The sequence below is a fragment of the Sturnus vulgaris genome, chromosome 2 (genome assembly GCF_052056855.1).
Source record: "Sturnus vulgaris isolate bStuVul1 chromosome 2, bStuVul1.hap1, whole genome shotgun sequence".
NCBI classification, from domain to species: Eukaryota; Metazoa; Chordata; class Aves; order Passeriformes; family Sturnidae; genus Sturnus; species Sturnus vulgaris.
Window position 1 is genome coordinate 119,246,374 of NC_142244.1, and position 21,616 is coordinate 119,267,989.

The 21,616-nt window shown below is 47.4% G+C and overlaps 1 protein-coding gene and 1 long non-coding RNA gene across 6 annotated transcripts; one reads left to right on the top strand and one right to left on the bottom strand.

Moving 5' to 3' along the window:
- On the bottom strand, nucleotides 1–1,781 carry LOC148225003 (uncharacterized). 3 transcript variants are annotated; one of them, XR_015801892.1, is made up of 3 exons: nucleotides 1,589–1,737; nucleotides 795–962; nucleotides 1–468 (listed from the first exon to the last, which is right to left on the bottom strand). It is a non-coding gene; the product is annotated as an uncharacterized LOC148225003 (long non-coding RNA). The 3 variants fall into 3 exon arrangements; XR_015801891.1 differs by having other exon boundaries at nucleotides 1,206–1,731; XR_015801890.1 differs by having other exon boundaries at nucleotides 795–1,781.
- A 13,776-nt stretch (nucleotides 1,782–15,557) lies between these two features.
- LOC148225004 (nucleolar pre-ribosomal-associated protein 1-like) lies at nucleotides 15,558–20,868 on the top strand. 3 transcript variants are annotated; one of them, XM_088160592.1, is made up of 7 exons: nucleotides 15,700–15,934; nucleotides 17,833–17,939; nucleotides 18,033–18,149; nucleotides 18,788–18,926; nucleotides 19,634–19,827; nucleotides 20,056–20,160; nucleotides 20,524–20,868. In XM_088160592.1, exons 2-5 carry the CDS (start codon nucleotides 17,934–17,936, stop codon nucleotides 19,765–19,767), a joined length of 396 nt encoding a protein of 131 aa, XP_088016718.1. In that variant the 5' UTR covers nucleotides 15,700–15,934; nucleotides 17,833–17,933; the 3' UTR covers nucleotides 19,768–19,827; nucleotides 20,056–20,160; nucleotides 20,524–20,868. The 3 variants fall into 3 exon arrangements, 2 of the variants coding, with proteins under 2 accessions (XP_088016718.1, XP_088016717.1); XR_015801893.1 differs by lacking the exon at nucleotides 17,833–17,939 and having other exon boundaries at nucleotides 15,558–15,934; XM_088160591.1 differs by lacking the exon at nucleotides 15,700–15,934 and having other exon boundaries at nucleotides 17,809–18,149; nucleotides 20,524–20,662.
- The last annotated feature ends 748 nt before the right edge of the window (nucleotides 20,869–21,616 follow it).

Genomic DNA, 21,616 nt, shown 5'->3' on the forward strand with positions numbered 1-21,616 from the left:
TTCTAATCCTTAATCTAAATTTATGTCAGCTTTTGTTAGAAAGATACCGGACAGTAAATCATACAAGAGAATTTTAAAATTGCACAAAGAATAGCCGGCCCAGACCAAACCCAACCGCCCCCATCACCGCTCCACCCCAATTTTGGGAGAAACAGTGATACAGTTTATAAATACTCTCCTTCCACACTATTCAGTCCTTCACCGCACATCCCCAGAGAGGAGTCCCTCAGACCTTGCTCCCCTGAACACCAGGAGAGCTGGAGTTTCACCCAGATCCCACATTCCCATGGCAGTTAATCCCAGCAGGGAGGCAAAGAGGAACCCTGCATCCTCTGACATAGCCCACAGCACGGGCAGCACCAGGAGCCCTCCAGGCTCAGACCTCTGGTGCTGAAGCCTCTGGGCTTTGGCTGATCAAACACCACAGCTCTTGGCAAAGATGCCAGGAGAGTCGTGATTCTTCCTGTCCTGAAAGAGAGGAGGAAAAGAAAATTAAGTCGACTGCAGAAGGATTCCAGCTCTCAACTTCTGCTCTGATTCCTCACTCTGGGGTTTTATCCATGACAAGTGACACCAATTCAGAGTGCCCTTTTCCAGCATTTTTATTCCTAACTATTTCAGACATTAAAAGGATGCTCATTTCTCTTATTGTATTCTTTGCTTAATTTTATTAGAGGCATTTTCATCCCAGACCCCACTTGTCAGTTCTTCAATCCTTTAGCACTAGACTTGGCACAAAGGGATACCCGTGGTGCTGCATCACAAGAAATCCCAAAGAGAAACCCCTTCCAAACCTGACGGAGAAAGCTTTCAAGGCACTCCAGAACACAGACAGCTTTTCCTGCCTTGTCAGGCCACACCAATTCTGTCCCATCCACCTGAGCTGTGCAGGTGAGGAAAAGGCTTTCCTTGCTCCTCGGGAATCACTGTCTGAGACCACGGATGTCCATCCTGGGCAGCACCTGGAAGCAACGTGGGAAAGGCAAAATGAGAGTGTTTTCTATCAGAAAATTACTACTACTAATAAAAATAATAATCAGAACTTCTGGACAAATTTAGTAACATCACTTTGATATGAGAAATACAGGCCATGCCCATCCTTCTAGCCCAGGTGAAAACAGGAAGGAGAACTAGAGGAAAAGCAGAGTCCCTTATTTGATCTCTGGACACAAACTGAGGCCTTTTCCCTGTGAAACCAAACTCACCCTTCCAGGGTTCCTGAGATCAGCTACGAGGAGGCTTTTGGCACTCCAAGAGCAGCTGGGTCACAGCTGGATGCGGCTTGGGTCTGGGAGACACCGTGCTCCTTCTGGAATTCTAGCACGCAAATGCCTGCTCCTGGCCCCGGGCCCGGAGATAAAATCTGTGGGGTTTTTCCCTGTGCAACATTGTTCACCCCTCCCAGGTTCCTGAGATCTGCACAGAGGAGGCTTTGGGCACCCCAAAGGCAGCCAGGGTTACAGGTGGGGGCAGCTTGGGGCTGGGAGAAATCCTCATCCATTTGGAATTTTATCAGGCAGAAACCTGGCTGGGTGCACAGGTCTCTGGACACGACCAGTGGCCCTTTCCCCTGTGAAACAAAACTCACCCTGCCAGGCTCCTGAGACCACTTAGGAGGAGGGGTTTGACTCTCCAAGAGCAGTCGCAACGAGAGATGCTCACACAGAAGGCCATGCAGAAGAGGAAACGAGCGCACCCGCAGCCCCCCAAGGCGCGCCCCAACGCCCCAGACCCGGCACCGCCAGCTCGGGCAGTCCCATAAAGCATCCCCCGCCTCCGCAGCGGCGGGACAGGCGGGGTCCCGGTCCCCGATCCCGGTCCCGGTCCACGTCCCCGATCCCGATTTTTCCCCCCCCTTTCACACTGATTTTCCCCTCGATTTCTCACTGATTTTTCCCCCATTTCTCACTAACTTTTTCCCCATTTCTCACTGACTTTTTCCCCATTTTCCCCCATTTCTCACTGATATTTTCCCCCATTTTTCATGGATTTTTTCCAGATTTATCCCCATTTCCCACTGATTTTTCCCCATTTTTCATGGATTTCCCCCCCCCTTTTCTTACTTATGTTTTCCCCCGATTTCTCATTGATTTTTCCCCCCATTTCCCACTGATTTTTCCCCATTTTTCATGGATTTCCCCCCCCCCCCCCGTTTCTTACTTATGTTTTTCCCCATTTCTCACTGATTTTTCCCCCATTTCTCACGGATTTTTCCCCCACTTTTCCCCATTTCTCACTGATTTCTTCCGCCATTTTTCATGGAATTTCCCCCCCCTCATTTCTCACGGATTTTTTCCCCACTTTTCCCCATTTCTCACTGATTTTCCCCCCCATTCTTCAGGGATTTCTTCCCCATTACTCACTGATTTTTCCCCCATTTCTCACGGATTTTTTCCCCACTTTCCCTAATTTCCCACTGATTTTTTCCCCCATTCTTCAGGGATTTTTTTCCCCATTTCTCACTGATTTTTTCCCCATTTCTCAATTAATTTTTCCCCACTTTTCCCCGTTGCTCACTGATTTCTTCCCCCATTTTTCATGGATTTTTTTTCCCCATTCTTCATGATTTACAGGATACTCTATCGTTAATGGAAAGCAATTAAAGGAAGGGGGGAGGTTACCAGCCACCTGGTCAGCTCAGACAGCAGAGCTGCACACGCTTGTGAGAGCCTGTGAATTATAGCAGGACAAGACATTAAATATATTTACTGATTCTAAATATGCATATGCGGTAATACATGCATTTGGAAAACTATGGGGAAAAAAAGAGGTTTATTAAGCTGCAGAAGAAAGAAGAAAATAATTGGTTTACAAGGGATGGCAAGCAGTGGATACCAAAAGCTCTAGCCTTACAATTGTTAAAACAACTTCATTAAAGGAGTCGTTCTGTGCCTTCTTTGGGGTGAGGAAAAAAGGCTGAGGGGGGCTCCGACGTGGTTTGGGGCACCCCAAGGTCCCTGGGAGAGGGAGCCGGGCTGCGCTGGAGGAGCAGGTGAGTCGGGAATGGGGGGGGGTCATGGTGGGTGCCAGAACATTGAGAGGGAGGGGTGGGTGTAGAATGCATGAAAAACAGAACCTTAAAAAACAGCTAAATATAGTCTAAAAGGAATGTTTTATTGGTTTGTGTTTGGATAGAGGTAGGGTTTTTTTATAGATACTGTAAATAGAAAAGATAAAGAATAAAAATATATAAGCAAATATAAGAAACCAATATATAAATATATTACATTACATTATATTTTGTTATGAAAATAGAAATATATAAATATTTGGACTTTAAAAGGAATTTTTTATTGTTTTTTATTTGGTTAGAGGAGGGTTTTTAATAAATAATATAAATAATATAGGCAAAAATATACAAATATGCAAAAATAGATACTGACATAAAATTATTATAACTATATATGCATATATATATGTAAGTATAAATATATAGAAATAAACATAAATATAAAATACATGTATGTAGTATGTAATATAAATAATTTATCGATTTTAATATGTTATATTAAATAGTATGTTATAATAGAATGTAAATAGCATATAGTATATTAATATACTAGTAAAAAATACGTTAAATAGTATATAAATATAGAATACACAATATAGACATATAAATCTACAGATATAAATATGAAAACTAAATAAAAAAATATATTCAAATATAATTTAAAATAATCGAGTTTTTTGTTTCTATTTGGTTAGAGGCAGAGCTTTTAAAGAAATAATATTAAAAACTATGAACCTACAAATATAGATGGATATAGATAAAATAGAAATACCATTAGTAATATAAATCTATGTATATAATGAATAATAAAATAATATTGTATATATGATAAATAGAATAGCAATTAAATTGAATATATGAAATATGTCTAGATTATGACTATAAATTAAATATTAAAAAATAGATGATTTCTATATATAAAAGGGTTTTTTTTTCATTTGGTCAGAGGCAGGGCATTTTTAGTTTGGGTCGGGGTTTTTTTGGGGCGTTCATTGAGAGGATTTTATGACGGGTGGGGACTCTGGTGCTTGGAACTCTCTCCCTTCTCTGGCTGTCCCTGACAGGGCGGCAGTGCCGGGCTGAGTTGGGCGGCAGTGCTGCCGCCGTGTGGACACGGGCGGGTACTGCACCGTGCCCCTCTCAGGATGGCGGAAGGGCCCGCGGGCCGGGACCCAGCCCTGCGGCAGCGCTCAAGATGGCGGCCTCGCTAGGACCCCGGCGGATAGGCGTTTACGTAAAACGCCTGCCCGCGCCTGCCGGCGCCCTCACGCCCGCGGCACCGCGGACCGCGCGGCCGTTGTCGGCACACTCTGACACGTCCGGGAAAATTGGCGGCGAGCGGATCGGCGTCGGCGATGTAATCAGGCATCTTATGCCTACACACCGGGGTCCTGATTTTTTCCCGCCCTTTCTGCCGCCATTTTTGGCAGGTCAGCCGGGGTGCCGCCCGAGCCGCCATTTTGAGAGTGCGGACACACTCAAGATGGCGGCCTCTCTAGGACCCCGGCGGATAGGCGTCTACGTAAAACGCCTGCCCGTGCCCGCCGGCGCCCTCACGCCCGCGGCACCGCGGACCGCGCGGCCGTTGTCGGCACGCTCTGACACGTCCGGGAAAATTGTCGGCGAGCGGATCGGCGTCGGCGATGTAATCAGGCATCTTATGCCTACACACCGGGGTCCTGATTTTTTCCCGCCCTTTCTGCCGCCATTTTTGGCAGGTCAGCCGGGGTGCCGCCCGAGCCGCCATTTTGAGAGTCCCGACACGCTCAAGATGGCGGCCTCTCTAGGACCCCGGCGGATAGGCATCTACATAAAACGCCTGCCCGCGTTCGCCGGCATAAAAATAAATATGCATAAATATAAACATAGACATAAACATGCACAAACGTTAACCTGCATAGATATAAACATAAACATAAACATAAACATAAACATAAACATGCAAAACAATAATATAAATATAAATATAAATATAAATATAAATATAAATATAAATATAAATATAAATATAAATATAAACATAATTAGAAATAGAAATACAAACATTAATAAAATCAGTGAGAAATGGGGTAAAATCAGTGAGAAATGGGGGGGAAAAGCCATGAAAAATGATGGAAAAATCAGAGAGAAATGGGGGAAAAATCGGTGAGGAATGGGGAAAAAGATCAACGAAAAATTGGGAAAAATCAGTCAGAAGTGGGGGATAAAAATCAGTGAGAAATGGGGGGAAAAGTCGGTGAGAAATGGGGAAAAAATCAGTGATTAATGGGCGGGAAAATGCATGAAAAATGGGGGGAATAATTCAGAGAGAAATGGGGGCAAATATCAGTGAGAAATGAGGGGGGAAATCAGGAAATATCCATGAAAATTGGGGGAAACATCCATGAAAAATGGCGGAAAAAATCAGTGAGAAATGGGGAAAAATGGGGAAAAAGGAGTGATAAATGGGGGAAAAAAATCAGTGAGAAATGGGGAAAAATGGGGAAAAAATCCACGAAAAATGGGTGGAAAAATCCATGAAAAATCAACGGAAAAATCAGTGAGAAATGGGGAAAACATCATGGTGAAATGGGGAAAAAATCAGAGAGAAATGGGGAAAAATCATTGAAAAATGGGGGATAAAAATCAGTGAGAAATGGGGGGAAAATGGGGAAAAACATCAGTGAGAAATGGGGAAAAAAATCTTTGATAAATTGGGGCAAAAAATCATTGAGAAATGGGGAAAAAAATCAGTGAGAAATGGGGAAAATTTGGGAAAAATCCACGAAAATTGCGGGAAAAAATGCTTGAAAAATTGGGGAAAAAAATCCGAGAGAAAATCCCCGGGAATCCCCGGGAAAATCCCCCCGGAATCCCCGAGAAAATCCCCCAGGAATCCCCCAGAAAATCTCCCCGAAATCCCCGGGATCATCTCCCCGGAATCCCCGAGAAAATCCGCCCCGAATCCCCTGGAAGATTCCCCCGGAATCCCCGAGAAAATCCCTCGGAATTCCCCGGGAAAATCAACCCGGAATCCCCGAGAAAATCCCCCGGAATCCCCGGGAAAATCCCCCAGGAAAATCCCCGGGATAATCACCCCGGAATCCCCTGGAAAATCCCCTAGGAATCCACGCGAAAATCCCCCGGAATTCCCCTAGAAAATCCCCCCGGACTGCCCGAGAAATTTCCGCCGGAATCCCCGGGAAAATCCCCCCGGAATCCACGCGAAAATCCCCCAGAAATCCCTGTGAAAGCCCCCCCGGAATCCCCAAGAAAATCTCCCCGGAATCCCCGAGAAAATTCGCCCGTAATACTCGGGAAAATATGCCCGGAATCCCCTGGAAAAACCCCCCGGAATCCCCTGGATAATCCCCCCGGAATCCCCTGGATAATCCCCCCGGAATAGCCGATAAAATCCCCCTGGAATCTCCAGGAAAATGCCCCGGGAATACGCGAGAAAATCTCCCCGGAATCCCCGAGAAAATCCCCCCGGAATCCCCTGGAAAATCCCCCCTGAATCCCCGAGAAAATCCCCCCGGAATCCCCGATAAAATCCCCCCGGAATTCCCCGGGAAAATCCCCCGGGAATCCACGAGAAAATCCCCCCGGAATTCCTCGGGAAAATCGTCCCGGAATCCACGAGAAAATATGCCCGGAGTCCCCGGGAAAATCAACCCGGAGTCCGATGGAAAATCCCCCCGGAATCCCCGAGAAAATCCCCCGGAGTTCCCCTGGAAAATCCCCCCGGACTCCCCGAGAAATTCCTCCCGGAATCCCCGGGAAAATCCCCCCGGAATCCGCGAGAAAATCCCCCCGGAATCCAGGCGAAAATCCCCCAGAAATCCCCGTGAAAGCCCCCCCGGAATCCCCAAGAAAATCTCCCCGGAATCCCCGAGAAAATTCGCCCGTAATACTCGGGAAAATATGCCCGGAATCCCCTGGAAAATCCCCCCGGAATCCCCGACAAAATCCCCCCGGAATCCCCGACAAAATCCCCCCGGAATCCCCGGAAAATGCCCCCCGAATCCCCGGGATACTCACCCCGAGATCCCCGGGAAAATCCCCTGGAATTACCAGGGAAAATCCCCCCGCAATCCCAGGGAAAATCCCCCCAGAATCCCCGCGAAAATCGGCCCCGAATCCCCTGGAAAATTCCCCCGGAATCCCCGGAAAATCCCCCCGGAATCCCCGGGAAAATCCCCCCGGAATCCCCGAGAAAATCCCCCCGGAATTCCCCGGGAAAATCCCCCGGGAATCCCCGAGAAAATCCCCCCGGAATCCCCGAGAAAATCCCCCCGGAATTCCTCGGGAAAATCGTCCCGGAATCCACGAGAAAATATGCCCGGAATCCCCGACAAAATCCTCCCGGAATACTCGGGAAAATCCCCCCGGAATCCCCGGGGAAATCCCCACGGAATCCCCGAGAAAACCCCCCCGAAATACTCGGGAAAATCCCCCGGGAATCCCCGAGAATATCCCCCCGGAATCCCCGGGAAAATCCCCATGAATTCCCCGGGAAAATAATCTCGGAATCCCCGAGAAAATCTCCCCGGAATCACCGAGATAATGGCCCCGGAATACCCGAGAACATCCCCCGGAATTGCCCGAGAAAATCATCCCGTAATCCCCGAGGAAATCCCCCCGGAACACTCGGGAAAATCCCCCCGGAATTCCTCGTCAAATCACCCCGGATACCCCGGGAAAATCCCTCCGGACTCCCCGAAAAATTCCCCCCGGAATACTCGGGAAAATCCCCCCGGAATCCCCGAGAAAATCCACCCGGAATCCCCTGGAAAATCCACCGGGAATTCCCCGGGAAATTCCTCGCTGAAACCCCTGGAAAATCCTCCCGGAATCCCGGAGAAAATCCCCCCGGACTCCCCGAAAAAACCCCCCCGGAATACTCGGGAAAATCCCCCCGGAATACTCCTGAAAATCCTCCCGGAATTCCCGAGAAAATCCCCCGGAATTCCCTGAGAAAATCGCCCCGGAATCCCAGTGAAAATCCCCCCGGAATCCCCGTGAAAATCCCCCCGGAATCCCCGGGAAAATCCCCCAGGAATCCCCTGGAAAATCCCCCAGGTATCCCCGATAAAATCCCCCTGGAATCCCCTGGATAATCCCCATGGAATCCCTTGGAAAATCCCCCAGGAATCCCCGAGAAAATATGCCCGGAATCCCCTGGAAAATCCCCCTGGAATCGCGGGGAAAATCCCCCCGGATTTCCCGGGAAAAATCCCCCCGGAATCCCCGATAAAATCTCCCCGGAATCCCTGAGAAAATCCCCCCGGAATCCGCGAGAAAATATGCCCAGAATCCCCGAGAAAATCCCCCCGGAATCCCCGGGAATATCCCCCCGGAATCCCCCAGAAAATCCCCCCGGAATCCCCGACAAAATTCCCCCGGAATTCCCGAGAAAATCCCCCCGGAATTCCGGTCCATTTCTGTAGGAGAACAGTTTGTAAGGATAGTGCAGAAGGCACTAGTTGCCAACGAGTTACAGCTGTACTGATTAGCAAGGAGTGGAAACAGCCTTGCCTGCCCAGTGAGGCTGGTTGTTATAAAAGCGTGGGTCAGCTGGCTGCCAGTTTCACTAAGCACAGCTCCAGCTGGAGGTGCAGAGCCTGCTGCAGTGTGGGCTGGAGCCTGCTGGCTGTGCTGCGAGGAGGAAGGGACACGTGGCCGTGCAAGGGATGGACAAGGTGAGAGGATGCTGTGTGTGGGACAGACAGGCTCAGGTGGCTGGGGAAGGGACAGGCTGGGGTTTAGCCAGTCGTACAGAGGAGAGGAGGAGTCGGTGCTGTGTGGAGCTGCCTGTGAGAAAAGGAGTCAGAGTTGCCTCAAAGAAATCTGTGGAGAGAAGGCATGAAAAGTGTGTAATGAAAGACTAATGTTGGTGCCTGTCATGTCTGTCTTGATATAATTGCTACACGTTTTCTCGGAATGCTTGAATTTAGACATAAAATGAAAACTTTCTTGTAAGAAAGGAATGCATTTCTCACCAAAGTGGTGTAGGGTGGGGGATCACAACTCACAGATGGCCTGGAAGCAGAACGGCCACAGGGGTTACTGTAACTGGGCCTCCAGTACCAAAGCCCCAGTGGGTTTAAAGGCTAGAGCTGGGCTGGGATTAGCACGGGCTATGCAGCTGGGCTCGTGCACAGGTCTGTCAGCACTCCTACCCGAGGACAGTCCCTCACCTAGGGAGAGGTTCTAGGCCTGGAGATGAGGCTGAGTTTGGGAAGGGTGATGAGGACATGGTTAGGGAGGGATGTAAATGCATATCAAAAGACTTAATTTTGAGGGGTGGCAAGCATTAGCTATAAAACAGTAAGTATTTACAGCTAAAGGCTGGAGGTGGGGGCTGTCTGAGGAGGACAGGACTGTTTAAGGCTGAAGTTGGAAGAGAAACCTTGGTGAAGCTTTTGCGTTAGAAACGGCCTCACCTGCCAAATCAGATTTTTGTCTTCAGGATTGCATGAGTGAGGATGCCACAGCCAAGGAAAAGGTTCAGGTTTGGGAGGCAAAGGCGAGTTAGGCAGGGCTGCAGGGCTGGGGCTTGGCTGTTTCCATACTGCTCAGGGCAGCAAAGGGTAGCTGGCTCACTGGGCCTTGGATCTAGAACTCTTTCTGGAACAAGGTGGAGAGCTGAGGTTCATGCAAGGGGCCAGGAATTCTTTGTCTGACTGGAAAATGCCAGAGGGGCAGTGTGTGACTCGGATAGGATGATATGTTCGTCTGGCGAGAGTCACAAAAGAATATTTTGGTTTACTGATAACTGGGCAGCTCAGAAGTTACTACTTGACTTAGTTGCTGCTCCCATCTGTTGCACACATAAACAGAGCAAAGCAGACGAATTCTCTCGGAGCCTGAGGTCTTTGACTGGCCCTCCAAAAATGCTGCCCGCTAAAAAACAGACGTGGGGGAGGAAAGTTGTCAGATACAATAGAGCAAGAAAAGGCCACGGGCTTCGAAGTGCCCTCCAGCAGACCATGGAAGTGACGTGTCTGGAAGTGAAACCAGCAGTCTGCTTCCCCAGCCTCCTGGAAGCCTCTAACAGCTACACAGGCAGTGAGGGGAGAGAACAATTCAACCTAAAAATAATTTTCAGTAGCGTTCTGCACTGCTGTTAAAAATACTGCAACCAGGGAATGTGGTGTGGTGATAACTATTAGGCCTGTAAGTCTGGTAACTGGGGCTTTTAGCTCAAACATCTCGGTATGGCTACTTTGAGCCTTGTAAAAGCTGCGTTAAGTCCAATTTCTTGGGTAGTTCTACTAGCTCTAGCCTTGCTTTTCATCCCCTCAGTAACAAAGCAGCTCCCTCTCGAGAATGTTATTTACTTTCCATATTATGTGCCTACCAATTTCTGGAATTGCAAATGTCTTTGGATACATGCGTAAATTTAAGTTTCAAGAAAGCTGTCAAGCTAAAACAAAGGCTTGCCATAATGCAGAAGAAAATGTTTTATGGAAGAACTGAGAGGTCCCTACCTGGGCATAGAATTTGCTATACTAAGGTGTGTTCCAAACGGATCTGCCATCTAAACAAGCAGAAAAATAGTTGGAATGTAGTGAGTTCAATTTAACTATTGCTAGAAATAGGAATTATTAGCAGAGCTTGGAGCATGATATCACTAGCAGCAGTAAGACGCTTTTAGCTTGCTTCTCATCAATTACTTGTAAAAAGCATTTGTACCTAGTGTGTAGCAATTAATATTTCCCCATTTTCTTCCCCCCCCGCCCCCCAGTCTCAGGTACTCCTTTTATTTTACCCTTTTCTGTCTTGTAACATCACCTTCCTTTATTTTATTCTATCTTCTGTTCTCAGAACATCGCAGCATCCTCTGTCAACGTGAAAGCATTTGTTCATCCTGTCTTGGAATGGCTGTCAATGTTGCCCTCTTCTGGATCACTTTTTTTTTTTTTTTTTTTTTTTTTTTAACAATATGTTGCTAAATGTCAGGAAAATTAATCCACAAACACCAGCGGTTTATGTCCAAAAAGGAAACAGAGGAGTCCTTTTTGCTTTATTCGAATAAAGGGAGAGGCCATGGGACATTCCCCTGGGATCTCTCAAATTTTTGGAGGACGCAGCCTCCTTTTTATCCTATTTTCCCGGCCGCATTTCCCTCTCTCTTTTCCCATTGGCTGAGGTACTTGAGAGGCACAGACTTCCCGGAACGCCTGATACCTGAAATTCCCCTCTAATGTATAACCCTCCCTTTTAATTTTTAATTCTTCTAGAATTCATAGTTTCCCCCCGTTGCTTCTTTCATCTTTCGATATCCAATTTCATTTATCAGCAGCCCCGCAGTTTGTTTGTAAAGGCAACTATCTCTTTCCATTCATCAATCAGTGGAATCCATCCCATTGTTTCTTTTATCTCTCAGTGCTAGCCTTATCTACAGGCTGATCCACAGCTCATTTGTAAAGACAAATTCAACATTCCTCTCAGCTAATAAATGAGAAGTTAGCTGAAAAAAGTAAAAACTGGATTTTTTTTCTGGTGTGTGTCGGACAATACAGTGGAGAGAATTTGCGGGAGGATGATCGAGGATATCCTATTATAATATCGTTCTCGGACATTTTACTATTTTAGATCATCAGTTGTATTCTGAAAGAAATCTATTTTAATGATATGTGTACGTTTGCACGAAGTTATAGTTAAATATAGCTTGCGGCTGGGCTCTTTAATGACTAGGGGTATTTTTGGTTTTAATTCAATATTTTATGCTTGTGGTGTGTAGTGTGCTGATTTATTTTTTAATGTTATTTACTACGTGCGCTTTTGTTTTTGAGTGAAGGTAACTTTCTGGATGGTTTTGTATTTGAGGCAGAATGAATTGAAGTAGGTTTTTAAAACTGATTTTTCATATGTACGATGGGGAGTTTAGTAGGGGCAGCTCTGATGGTGGGGGCTTGGTTGTTAATTTTATCAGACGGCTTTTGTTAGATACAGCTTTTAATTCTGGAAAGTTTTTTTTTCTAATGTCGTGCTTTGAAGGTGGTTTTCGAGGATGTATGGTATAGCTTTATTTTGTTTGTAGATGGTGTATGCTAAGGGCTATGGTCTATTTATCTAATGCCATGTTTTTTCATTCAGGTGTTGATAAGGGAGTTCTTGAATGGCGTTTTGTGTTGTTTTTGTTTTTGGTGGGGCGTTGTTTTTAAAGGATACCTTGATAAGGTTTGCCGATGGCGTTCTAGGCTGTAGCATAAGGCATAGGGTAGTTTTTGAATTATTTTGTGGTGGCTTTGATTCTTGCCAGTATGTAGTGTTTGTTTGAGGTAATGCTGTGTAGCTAATTTCTGTTTTCTTATTAATATTAGAATTGGAGTGTTGTAGTATATGGGCTGTTATTATATCCTAGGGGTTCTATTTATTTGGTTTGATTGTTTTCTAGTTATGGATAATTTTTCTCAAAAAACCATTTTCAGGATTTCAGGCGTGACACAAAAGAACACTCAGATTGCTGGAAGGGAAACGTGTGCCCAGATTGTCTCGAAGCAGTGCTGCTGTCGGTTCTCGTTCAGTTGTGTCTTCTGAAAATGAGACTGTTGTATTCATTGCGCTGTGCTAAACACTTGTCATTCTCCCAATGCCAGGAAACAGATGAAGCTTGAAGAAAGAGGAAGGAATTTGGAAGCGTACAAACAAGCTGAGAAGAGGTTCAGAGATCAGGGTGCTCACTGGCAGCAGGGGCTGGGGGTTAGGGCTGAGCAGGAGCAAAGCCGGAGCACATCAACCTCACCTCGTGTTTTCTCGGGGGCTTTATGGCCCTGGCAAGAGAGAGATGTTCACTGATGAGTCCCAGGCCGAGCCGTGAGCACAGCATGTTGTGTTGGAGCTGGGGGTTTTTTTTGAGACGTTCAGCAGCCACACTCTCTAGTCAAGAGTCCTGAGGTTTGTTGCTGCTCCACTTTCATCCTCATATCCAGCTTCCAGCCCTTTTCTTCTCTCTGTCCAGTGTGTCTTTTGTGTTCCTTTCTTGTCCTGTGTGCTCCCCATCCCATTCCCGTTCCCTACGGAGGGGGAGGGTGTGGAGACTGGGGGCTCCGACGTGGTTTGGGGCACCCCAAGGTCCCTGGGAAAGGGAGCCGGGCTGCGCTGGAGGAGCAGGTGAGTCGGGCATGGGGGGGGGGGGGGGGGGGGTCATGCTGGGTGCCAGAACATTGACAGGGAGGGGTGGGTGTAGAATGCATGAAAAACAGAACCATAAAAAATACCTAAATATAGTCTAAAAGGAATGTTTAAATGCTTTTTATTTGGGTAGAGGCACGGTTTTTATAGCTAATATAAAAATAAAATATAAAGAATAGAAATAGATTGGTATACATGTAAAATATAATGAAATATAAGTAGCAAATATCTATGAAAAATCTAGTGTATAACAGAAATAATGCAAATATAAGAATATGTATAAATATAAAATAGAGCTATGAGAATGGTAATAAGAATGGGGTAAAACATCAGTGAGAAATGGAAAAAAACCACATGAAAAATGGTGGGAAAATCAGTGAGAAATGGAGAAAAATCAGTGAAAAATGGGGGGGGAATCTTTGAAAAATGGGGAAAAAAACCAGTGAGAAATGGGGGAAAAAAAAATCCATGAAAAATGGGGGAATAAATCAGTGAGAAACGGGGAAAAGTGGGGGAAAAAATAATTGAGAAATGGGGAAAAAAATCAGTGATATATGGGGAGAAAATCAGTGATTAATGGGCGGAAAAATGCATGAAAAATGGAAGGAAAAATTCAGAGAGAAATGGGGGCAAATATCAGTGATAAATGGGGGAAAAATGCATGGAAAATGGGGGGAAAATTCAGAGAGAAATGGGGGCAAAAATCAGTGAGCAATGGGGGGGAAAATCGGGAAATATCCATGGAAAAATGGGGGGAAAAAAATCAGTGAGAAATGGGGGAAAAAATCAGTGAGAAATGGGGGAAACATCATGGTGAAATGGGGAAAAAAAATCTTTGATAAATTGGGGAAACAAATCATTGAGAAATGTGGGAAAAAAATCAGTGAGAAATGGGGAAAATATGGGAAAAAATCCACGAAAATTGCGGGAAAAAATGCATGAAAAATTGGGGAAAAATCAGTAAGAAATGGGGGAAAAAATCCATGAAAAATGGCGGGAAAAATCAGATCGGCGATCGATAGCTAATGCGTGCCTATGGATTAGATCGGCGATCGATTGATCGCGCCTGCCGATCGATTCGATCGGCGATCGATTGCTAATGCCTGCCGATCGATTAGATCGGCGATCGATTGATCGCGCCTGCCGATCGATTAGATCGGCGATCGATTGCTAATGCCTGCCGATCGATTAGATCGGCGATCGATTGCTAATGCCTGCCGATCGATTCGATCGGCGATCGATTGCTAATGCCTGCCGATCGATTCGATCGGCGATCGATTGCTAATGCCTGCCGATCGATTAGATCGGCGATCGATTGATCGCGCCTGCCGATCGATTATATCGGCGATCGATTGCTAATGCCTGCCGATCGATTAGATCGGCGATCGATTGATCGCGCCTGCCGATCGATTAGATCGGCGATCGATTGCTAATGCCTGCCGATCGATTAGATCGGCGATCGATTGATCGCGCCTGCCGATCGATTAGATCGGCGATCGATTGCTAATGCCTGCCGATCGATTAGATCGGCGATCGATTGATCGCGCCTGCCGATCGATTAGATCGGCGATCGATTGCTAATGCCTGCCGATCGATTAGATCGGCGATCGATTGCTAATGCCTGCCGATCGATTAGATCGGCGATCGATTGCTAATGCCTGCCGATCGATTAGATCGGCGATCGATTGCCAATGCCTGCCGATCGATTATATCGGCGATCGATTGATCGTGCCTGCCGATCGATTAGCTCGGCGATCGATTGCCAATGCCTGCCGATCGATTCGATCGGCGATCGATTGCCAATGCCTGCCGATCGATTAGATCGGCGATCGATTGCCAATACCTGCCGATCGATTAGATCGGCGGTCGATTGCCAATGCCTGCCGATCGATTGCTAATGCACACTATTTGCACACTCCTTGCACACCCTTTGCACTCATACAGAGGCAGGAGGTTTCTCAGTTCTGGTCGGGGTTTTTTGGGGCGTTCATTCAGGGGGATTTCCTCAAGGATTGGGACACTCCTTGATTCCATCCCTTGCCTGTCTCCCAAGCGCCACCCTGTGGGCAGAGCGCGGTACTGCGCGCCTGCCTCTCCCAAGATGGCGGCTCGGGTGTCGCTCCCCGACCTTCTAACTCTGGCTGCAAAAGGAGGGTGGCACAGCAAGGAGCCCGCTCGCTCTAGTGGGATGCCTGCGCACGACGCCGACACCGATCCCACGGGTGCGATTTTCGGCGGCGTTTCCAATCGTGCGGACATCTCCTTCAGCCCGCTTCGGCCCGGGGAAGAGGGGCGGGGCCGCCAGCGATGGTCCCGGCGCAGCCCGGGCAGGCTCGGGGCGGAGCCGGGGCTTGGCGAGGCGGGGCACGGAGGTCCCGGGGACGGGACCGGGCGGGGCCGGGGCGGTGCTTTAGGGGCGGTCCCCAGTGGTCCCAGGCGGCACCGGGGGCGGGGCCGGGTGATCCCGGAGCGGTACCGAGCTGTGCTGGGGACGGTGCTGCAGGGGCGGTGCCGGGCCCGCCTCAGGGTGATTGAATGCCCAGAAATCGCCTCCTCTGCCCCGTGCTCACACTGAGCTGCGGGCTGCAGCGTGCTGTCGGAGCTCCGCACACAGCACGGATTTGGGCTTCCCCTCCTCTCAAACCCTCTCCCCCTTCTTCCTCCTCCTCATCTTCCTCTTTTTCCTCTCCCTCCGCCTCGCCCCCCTCCCCGGGCCCCTGACTCCCCCCGGGATCCCCTCCTCCGGAGGCGGCCCTTCCGAACCGACCCCCCCTCCAAGCCCCGGAGCCCGAGACCATTAAGGTAAGCTTTTGAATTGAAATATCAGGATATTCGCTCTATCCCACTGGCCTGAAATTTCAGGATTGTACGATTTTTTCTTGAAGCAGTTACCTTTGCTGCAGGATTGTGTGGTCACCAGTCTCCTTTCCTGTGACTCTTGTTGAAATTTGCTGTCAGATAACCGGCTAGTAACGAAATATTTGACAGAAATCAATGCTGTGAACGGACTTCACTGCAGCAGTTGATGAAAGAGCAAAGAAAATGTCTGTCGTGTTTACGCACCCCCCCGAGGCTGAATGAATTCTGATACTGTAATAAATCAGTGCAGTTGGTGCCTGCAAAGGTCTTGACATTGATCAAGAAGATATTGCTTTGGATTTTTACTTTTTATCAGCGTTTCTTTAATCTGTACTTCAGCACTCTAGCCTTTCATAAGTCTTCTCCGGTTTCCTCTGGCCCTGCAGAGTAGTCCTCTCTGTTATTGTCTGATCCCAGCTTTGATGCAAGGAGTACTTTTTGTCTTGAAAATTAGCATCCCCCTCTGCATATTTAAATTAGTTATTTGACTTTTGAGAAAAAGCTGGTCAGCTCGAAGTCCACCAGACACCAGAGGCCGCTGTTTTTAGCACCTTATTCAAAGAGGACATCCTTTAGTTACCTAAGTAGGGGTAGAGATTTACCCCTAGGAATAAGGAATAAATGCAACCAGACTGTCCTGCCAAGAAAAAAATCCAGTTACAGTGACTGAATTCGGGTTTAGTGGCCCTTGATCCTTGCAAGGGATTAAAGGCAGGTTCACTTGGTCTCCCAGCAATGAATGTCTCAACCGAAAGCTGCTCAAAATGTGCCGTTTTTCTGATGGTTTTGGATTCTTTTGCCAGGTGGGAACATGGACTGCTTGACTTGTTCCTGTGTCCACTTTCCACTTCAGTCCTTTGCATTTTCTCTGAAGGGAAAGCAGGAACAGGGAAGTTGGGGCAGTTCCGTCAGCAGAAAGGCTGCTAAGAATAGATGGTAAGGACTTACTTTTCTGCACAGTGCCATGTAACTGAAGGCTCGTTTTTGGATTTCACATTCTGTTCCTGCCTGGTTTTGTGAGAGCTGCAGGTGCATTTCTGTTTCCAGACCCTGCCAAAAATAGTCGCTTATATTATAATGAATCCTTTTTCCTTCATGTTTTCTTGCTTTAAATGAATTCCCCTGTCAGAATGATGTGGGCAGCAGTTGTTTTTAGAGCTGCTGGTGTTGTACACGGAGTAACTGTAGAACAAATGAGTTGTGATGGCTTCCTTGTATTTGATGTGTGGAGAGGAGCAAAGGCACAGATTCATCCTGTGTAATTGCAGTCGTCCAACGTAGGTGCCAGGGTCGGGAAGCTGGGCAAGGTTTCCTCTCTTGCTGGGCCTTAGGGGGAGGGAGCTGAACCCTGGTGTCACTCGGATTCCTTCCTCTTCTCCCTCCTCCTTTCTTGCTTGTAGAGCTGGAGCTCGGGGTCACCGAGTTTGGGTGCTCGCAGTCAGGGCCTGAATTTGGAGAGCAGGAAAGCGGGGGGAAGTTTCTAGGCACGTCAAAGCCTGTCTCTAGGGTGTGGGACTTGTTGGTCTTCCTCACCACCCCCAGCAACTTGCACTTCTCTCTGGACCTTGCTGTGGTCACAGCCCACTGCTCATTTATGTGACTGTTCATCCCTCTGCCTGATTGCTTTAAGTACAAGTAGCCTGATTCAGGTTTAATTTAGCAATGATTTTCCTCTGTTTCATCGGTAGTTTTCTAAAACTCCCCTACAGGCTATTTTGAAGGTGCTTTTTTCTTTTTTTTTTAACTGCCTGTAATGATAGAAAGCTGTACGGCCCTCTGAAAGCAGTATAACCTGCTTTCCAGAAATTACAGAAGTAGGATTTTTATTGTCCACTATGCAGCTGAAGTCCCCCTAGTGAGCCTCTTGAACTGAGGGTGAGGAGAGCGGCAGATACGACTCCTCATCAACCTGCTCTTCTTTTCGTTCCTAAAAGAAGGAAGCATGAAGGTAACTATAGAAAAAGATCTGCATCCCTCGGGGTTTTGTATTTTAGGTGTTTTGAGGTTTATTTACACACCTCCTCCTTTGTTTCCTGGACAGGTTTTACGTGACAGTGGAGCGTTTGAGGACACGTGGAAGGAGCTTTCAATTTGGCTGGAGCACTTGGATAATACAAAAGAAGACCAGAAGGAAGCAGTGATTCAGTTTTTGGAAAAGGTAACGGTGTTCAAATCAGCTGGATAAAAAAATGCAAAGAATAGTGTTAGTGGAAACTGGAGGTCTTGTTGCTATTGTTGAGAAACCTGTCAAAGACCAGCGAATGAATTCTGAGAAAAGCCTTGTTTGGGATTCTTTATACGGAGGTGGCATCCTTCTTGTGTTCAGTGGGAGGGCAGCCAAATGATTTGTAGGAAAATGAAATCCAAAAAGATCAGCTGTTATTACAGCATTGTCGGTGTAAGGGTAGAGTGGTGTAGGTGTGGGTAGCTTTGATCTCCTCTTTAGGTGCCAACATTATCAGAGCTCAGTAGATGGTGGTCCTTGACAAGGAAAGGTGACACTTGCTGTTTACTCTTCAGGATGTTGAATGCCCAGTGCTTTGCCTCCACTGTGGTCTGCCCAGGTACTCGGTGTGTGGTCGCAATCTAGGTGCCAAGTTGTGGTGGGTTTTTGTTTTTCCATCAGTGTGGCCTGTAGAGCAGGAACTGTAGACAGAATCCTGCAGAAGTGCTATGGAAGTTGTCCTCATAAAAGCTGCCCAGCTTTCAGCACGTGGTCGTTCTCAGTACCGTGTGGTTCCCCTGCACTTGCCAGCCAGCAGGTGCACTTACCTTTCTCCCCACCTTTGCTGACAGATCCTGCTGAAGCTGGTGGCCAACCCCTGTCCCTACACTGACAAGGCAGCAGACCTGGTTCAGGCAGCCAGCACGCTCCAGGTGGCTCTGTTTAAACAGGACTCTGATAACATCAGCATCCCCGTCTCTCACATTGATGGTATGTGGTAACCTGTCAACATCCCAACTCCATGACTTGGGGATACACTTTCTAGCCCTAATCAGCAAACTGGGGATGGATAACTCTGGCAATCCTGTTAAGTAAGGGCCCTCCAGGATTCAGCTCTCCACGTGTTCTTGGTATCAGAAGTCGAAGTGGAATTGCCAAGTTGCCGCTTTACCTCTGAAAGTAATTTCTGCCGTGGTTGTGCCACTTGAACGGTATTTGAAATCTCTCTTCATGCTCTTGCAGCGGCGTTTTTGAACTCAAATGGAAATCTAGCCCTTCTGCCTGGGACTGTTGACAGAGTCATGGAATCCCAGAGTGGTTTGGCCGGCAAGGCTCCTTAAATCTCATCCAGTTCCAGCCCTGCCATGAACAGGGACACCTTTCAGTAGCCCGGGCTGCTCCAAGCCCCAGTGTCCAGCCTGGCTTTGGACACATCCAGGGATCCAGGAGCAGCCACAGCTGCTCCGTGCTGGACAGCAGCATTGAAAGGCAGAGTGAAGGTTCAGCTGTAATTTAGGGGTTGCACTTAACGTTGTATTGTGTGACAAATGTGGCTTTCATACTTTTTTTTAATTTTTTTTTTTTTTTATTAAAAAGAATTAAAAAGATGCCTTGTATTCCTGGAGTGTTGCATTCTACGTCTGTTGTTTTTCCTGTTAGTCTGGATTCTTGCTTTGATGTTTTTCTTCACTTATTAGATGTCCTGGATATGGTGGATGTCCTGATCGAGGACAGTGATGGCTTTGATGAAGAAGCTGGGTTCTCTTTAAATGAAGACGTGATCATTTCCCTTCAGTGCTGTTGTCCCTGCTGCATTAGAAGCCAGGAATGAACAAGTCCACGTGGGCCTGGATGCTGATCCCTCTTGCTGGTCCATGACAGCATGTGACAGGTGAGATTTCCAGGTGTCTGATTTAGCAGGAAACTGGTTTGTTCCTTCTTGTGAGGAGGCTCATTGGCTTTGCATGGGCAAAGCCACTCCACGTTTTCCATCTAGGAACAGAGTTGGGGAGCTGTTTGAAAACAGAGTCCCAGAGGTAAACAGCTTGGCTCAGTATTTCTGTGTGGAAATAGAAGAATATCTGTGTCTTCTGATTTTTCTCTCGTCTTTCTTCCACAGGTGTTTTTGTATTCCTGACTTGGGTTTCCATCGGGGACACGTGGCTTGGAGCTCAGGAGCCGGATCTGTTCCTTGCCCACGGCAGATTGGTCTGCACTAGTGCAGGTGACGAATTACAGGACGGCTTGGGAACTCGGAAACAAGGAGAAGCAAGTCTTATGTGTCTTTGCAAAAAGTTTTGGCTACCACAGGGCATTAATTCAGGGAGTTAAGACTTCATCTTTAACGTTCTGTGCTCTGCCAGCATCACTGCGAGCCCTGAAAGCCTCCTGAGCTGTTCTCATACAGACCTATCTTGTTTGGTCAAAAAAAAATCTTAGTTTAGTTTCGTCCAAGAAATGTTACTACTCTGTGCGAGCTCATGGGGAAGCTTTTATTTGGCATCTCTCAGTGGGACATTGAAAGTCCAACTTCCCATTTCTTGAACAGTCTGAGAGGCAGTATTACTTTCTATCATTTTTATCACAGGCATTTTAAACTTTTTGAGGAACCGGCAGGACTGTTTGTGCGGAGGCGTGCGGTTCACAGCCATCCTCTGTCCAACGTAGGATGGGAAAAAAAGGCTGGAGAGCTTCCTACAAGGGGCTGTAAGTGCAAATGACCAGGAGCCCGGGGTTTAGTCATGATGATTTAGTATTTCTTTAAAGACTCTGATTGATTTCATGATGCCAAAACCAGTATGAATAGAAGACTGAAGTCAGGAATCACGATGGTCTCCTTGGGTTTAAAAAGCTTTAATGGTGTTTCAAGACATTTGTATGAGACCTGGTTTGTTTTTTCTTACCCTTTTATTCAATCAAAAAAAAAAAAAAAAAAAAAAAAAAAAGCAAGCCTTGATCCATCACTGCTGCTGTGATGTGTGACAAATGCCTGTCCTCCCTCCACGTGGAACAGGTGAGAGGTGGAACTGAAGCCCAAAGAGTTTTCTGCCCACTGATAACATGTGAGTCATATTGGGAATTCTCTGCAGAATGGCAACAGTTGTTCTTGAATGTGGCCATGAGGGGAGTGGAACATGGCAGCCCGGGTCTGAGAAGGTGCAGTGCCAGAAGGAGAAGCTTTGAAATGTTAAATCAGGATTGATTCAGGTGACTCGCGACCGCGTGCTGTGCCCAGGTCCCTGGTAGAAATACTGTGCAGGGAAAAGCCAGAGCTGCCTGTGCTATGAGCTGAATTTTTTATTGGGGGGGGGGGGGGGGGGGGGGGGCGGTGTGTGAAATAAGAATGAGGTGCAAATGAGGGAATTGCTTGTGTGTGTGAATATTCTTGTCCTAAAGGAGCGCTGCCCGGTGCTCCTCCCTTCCTGTGCCCCTCTCCTGGTGAGCCTCTGTCCTGCTGGCCGTGCCTCTCTGTCTCCGTGCCTGTGCTGCTCCTTGCCCGTCTTTGCCCGCCCCGCACGGGCTGTGCTCGCTTCCTCTCTGGCTCCTGGGTTCCCTCTTTGTCATGGTACCCCTCAGTCCTTGCTGTGTGTTTGGCACTCTCTGTCTTTTCTCCGTCCTTCTCTGTGCCTCTGTGGTGCTCCCTGTGCCGTTGTTTCCCGTGGGATCCTTGTGTCCCGGTC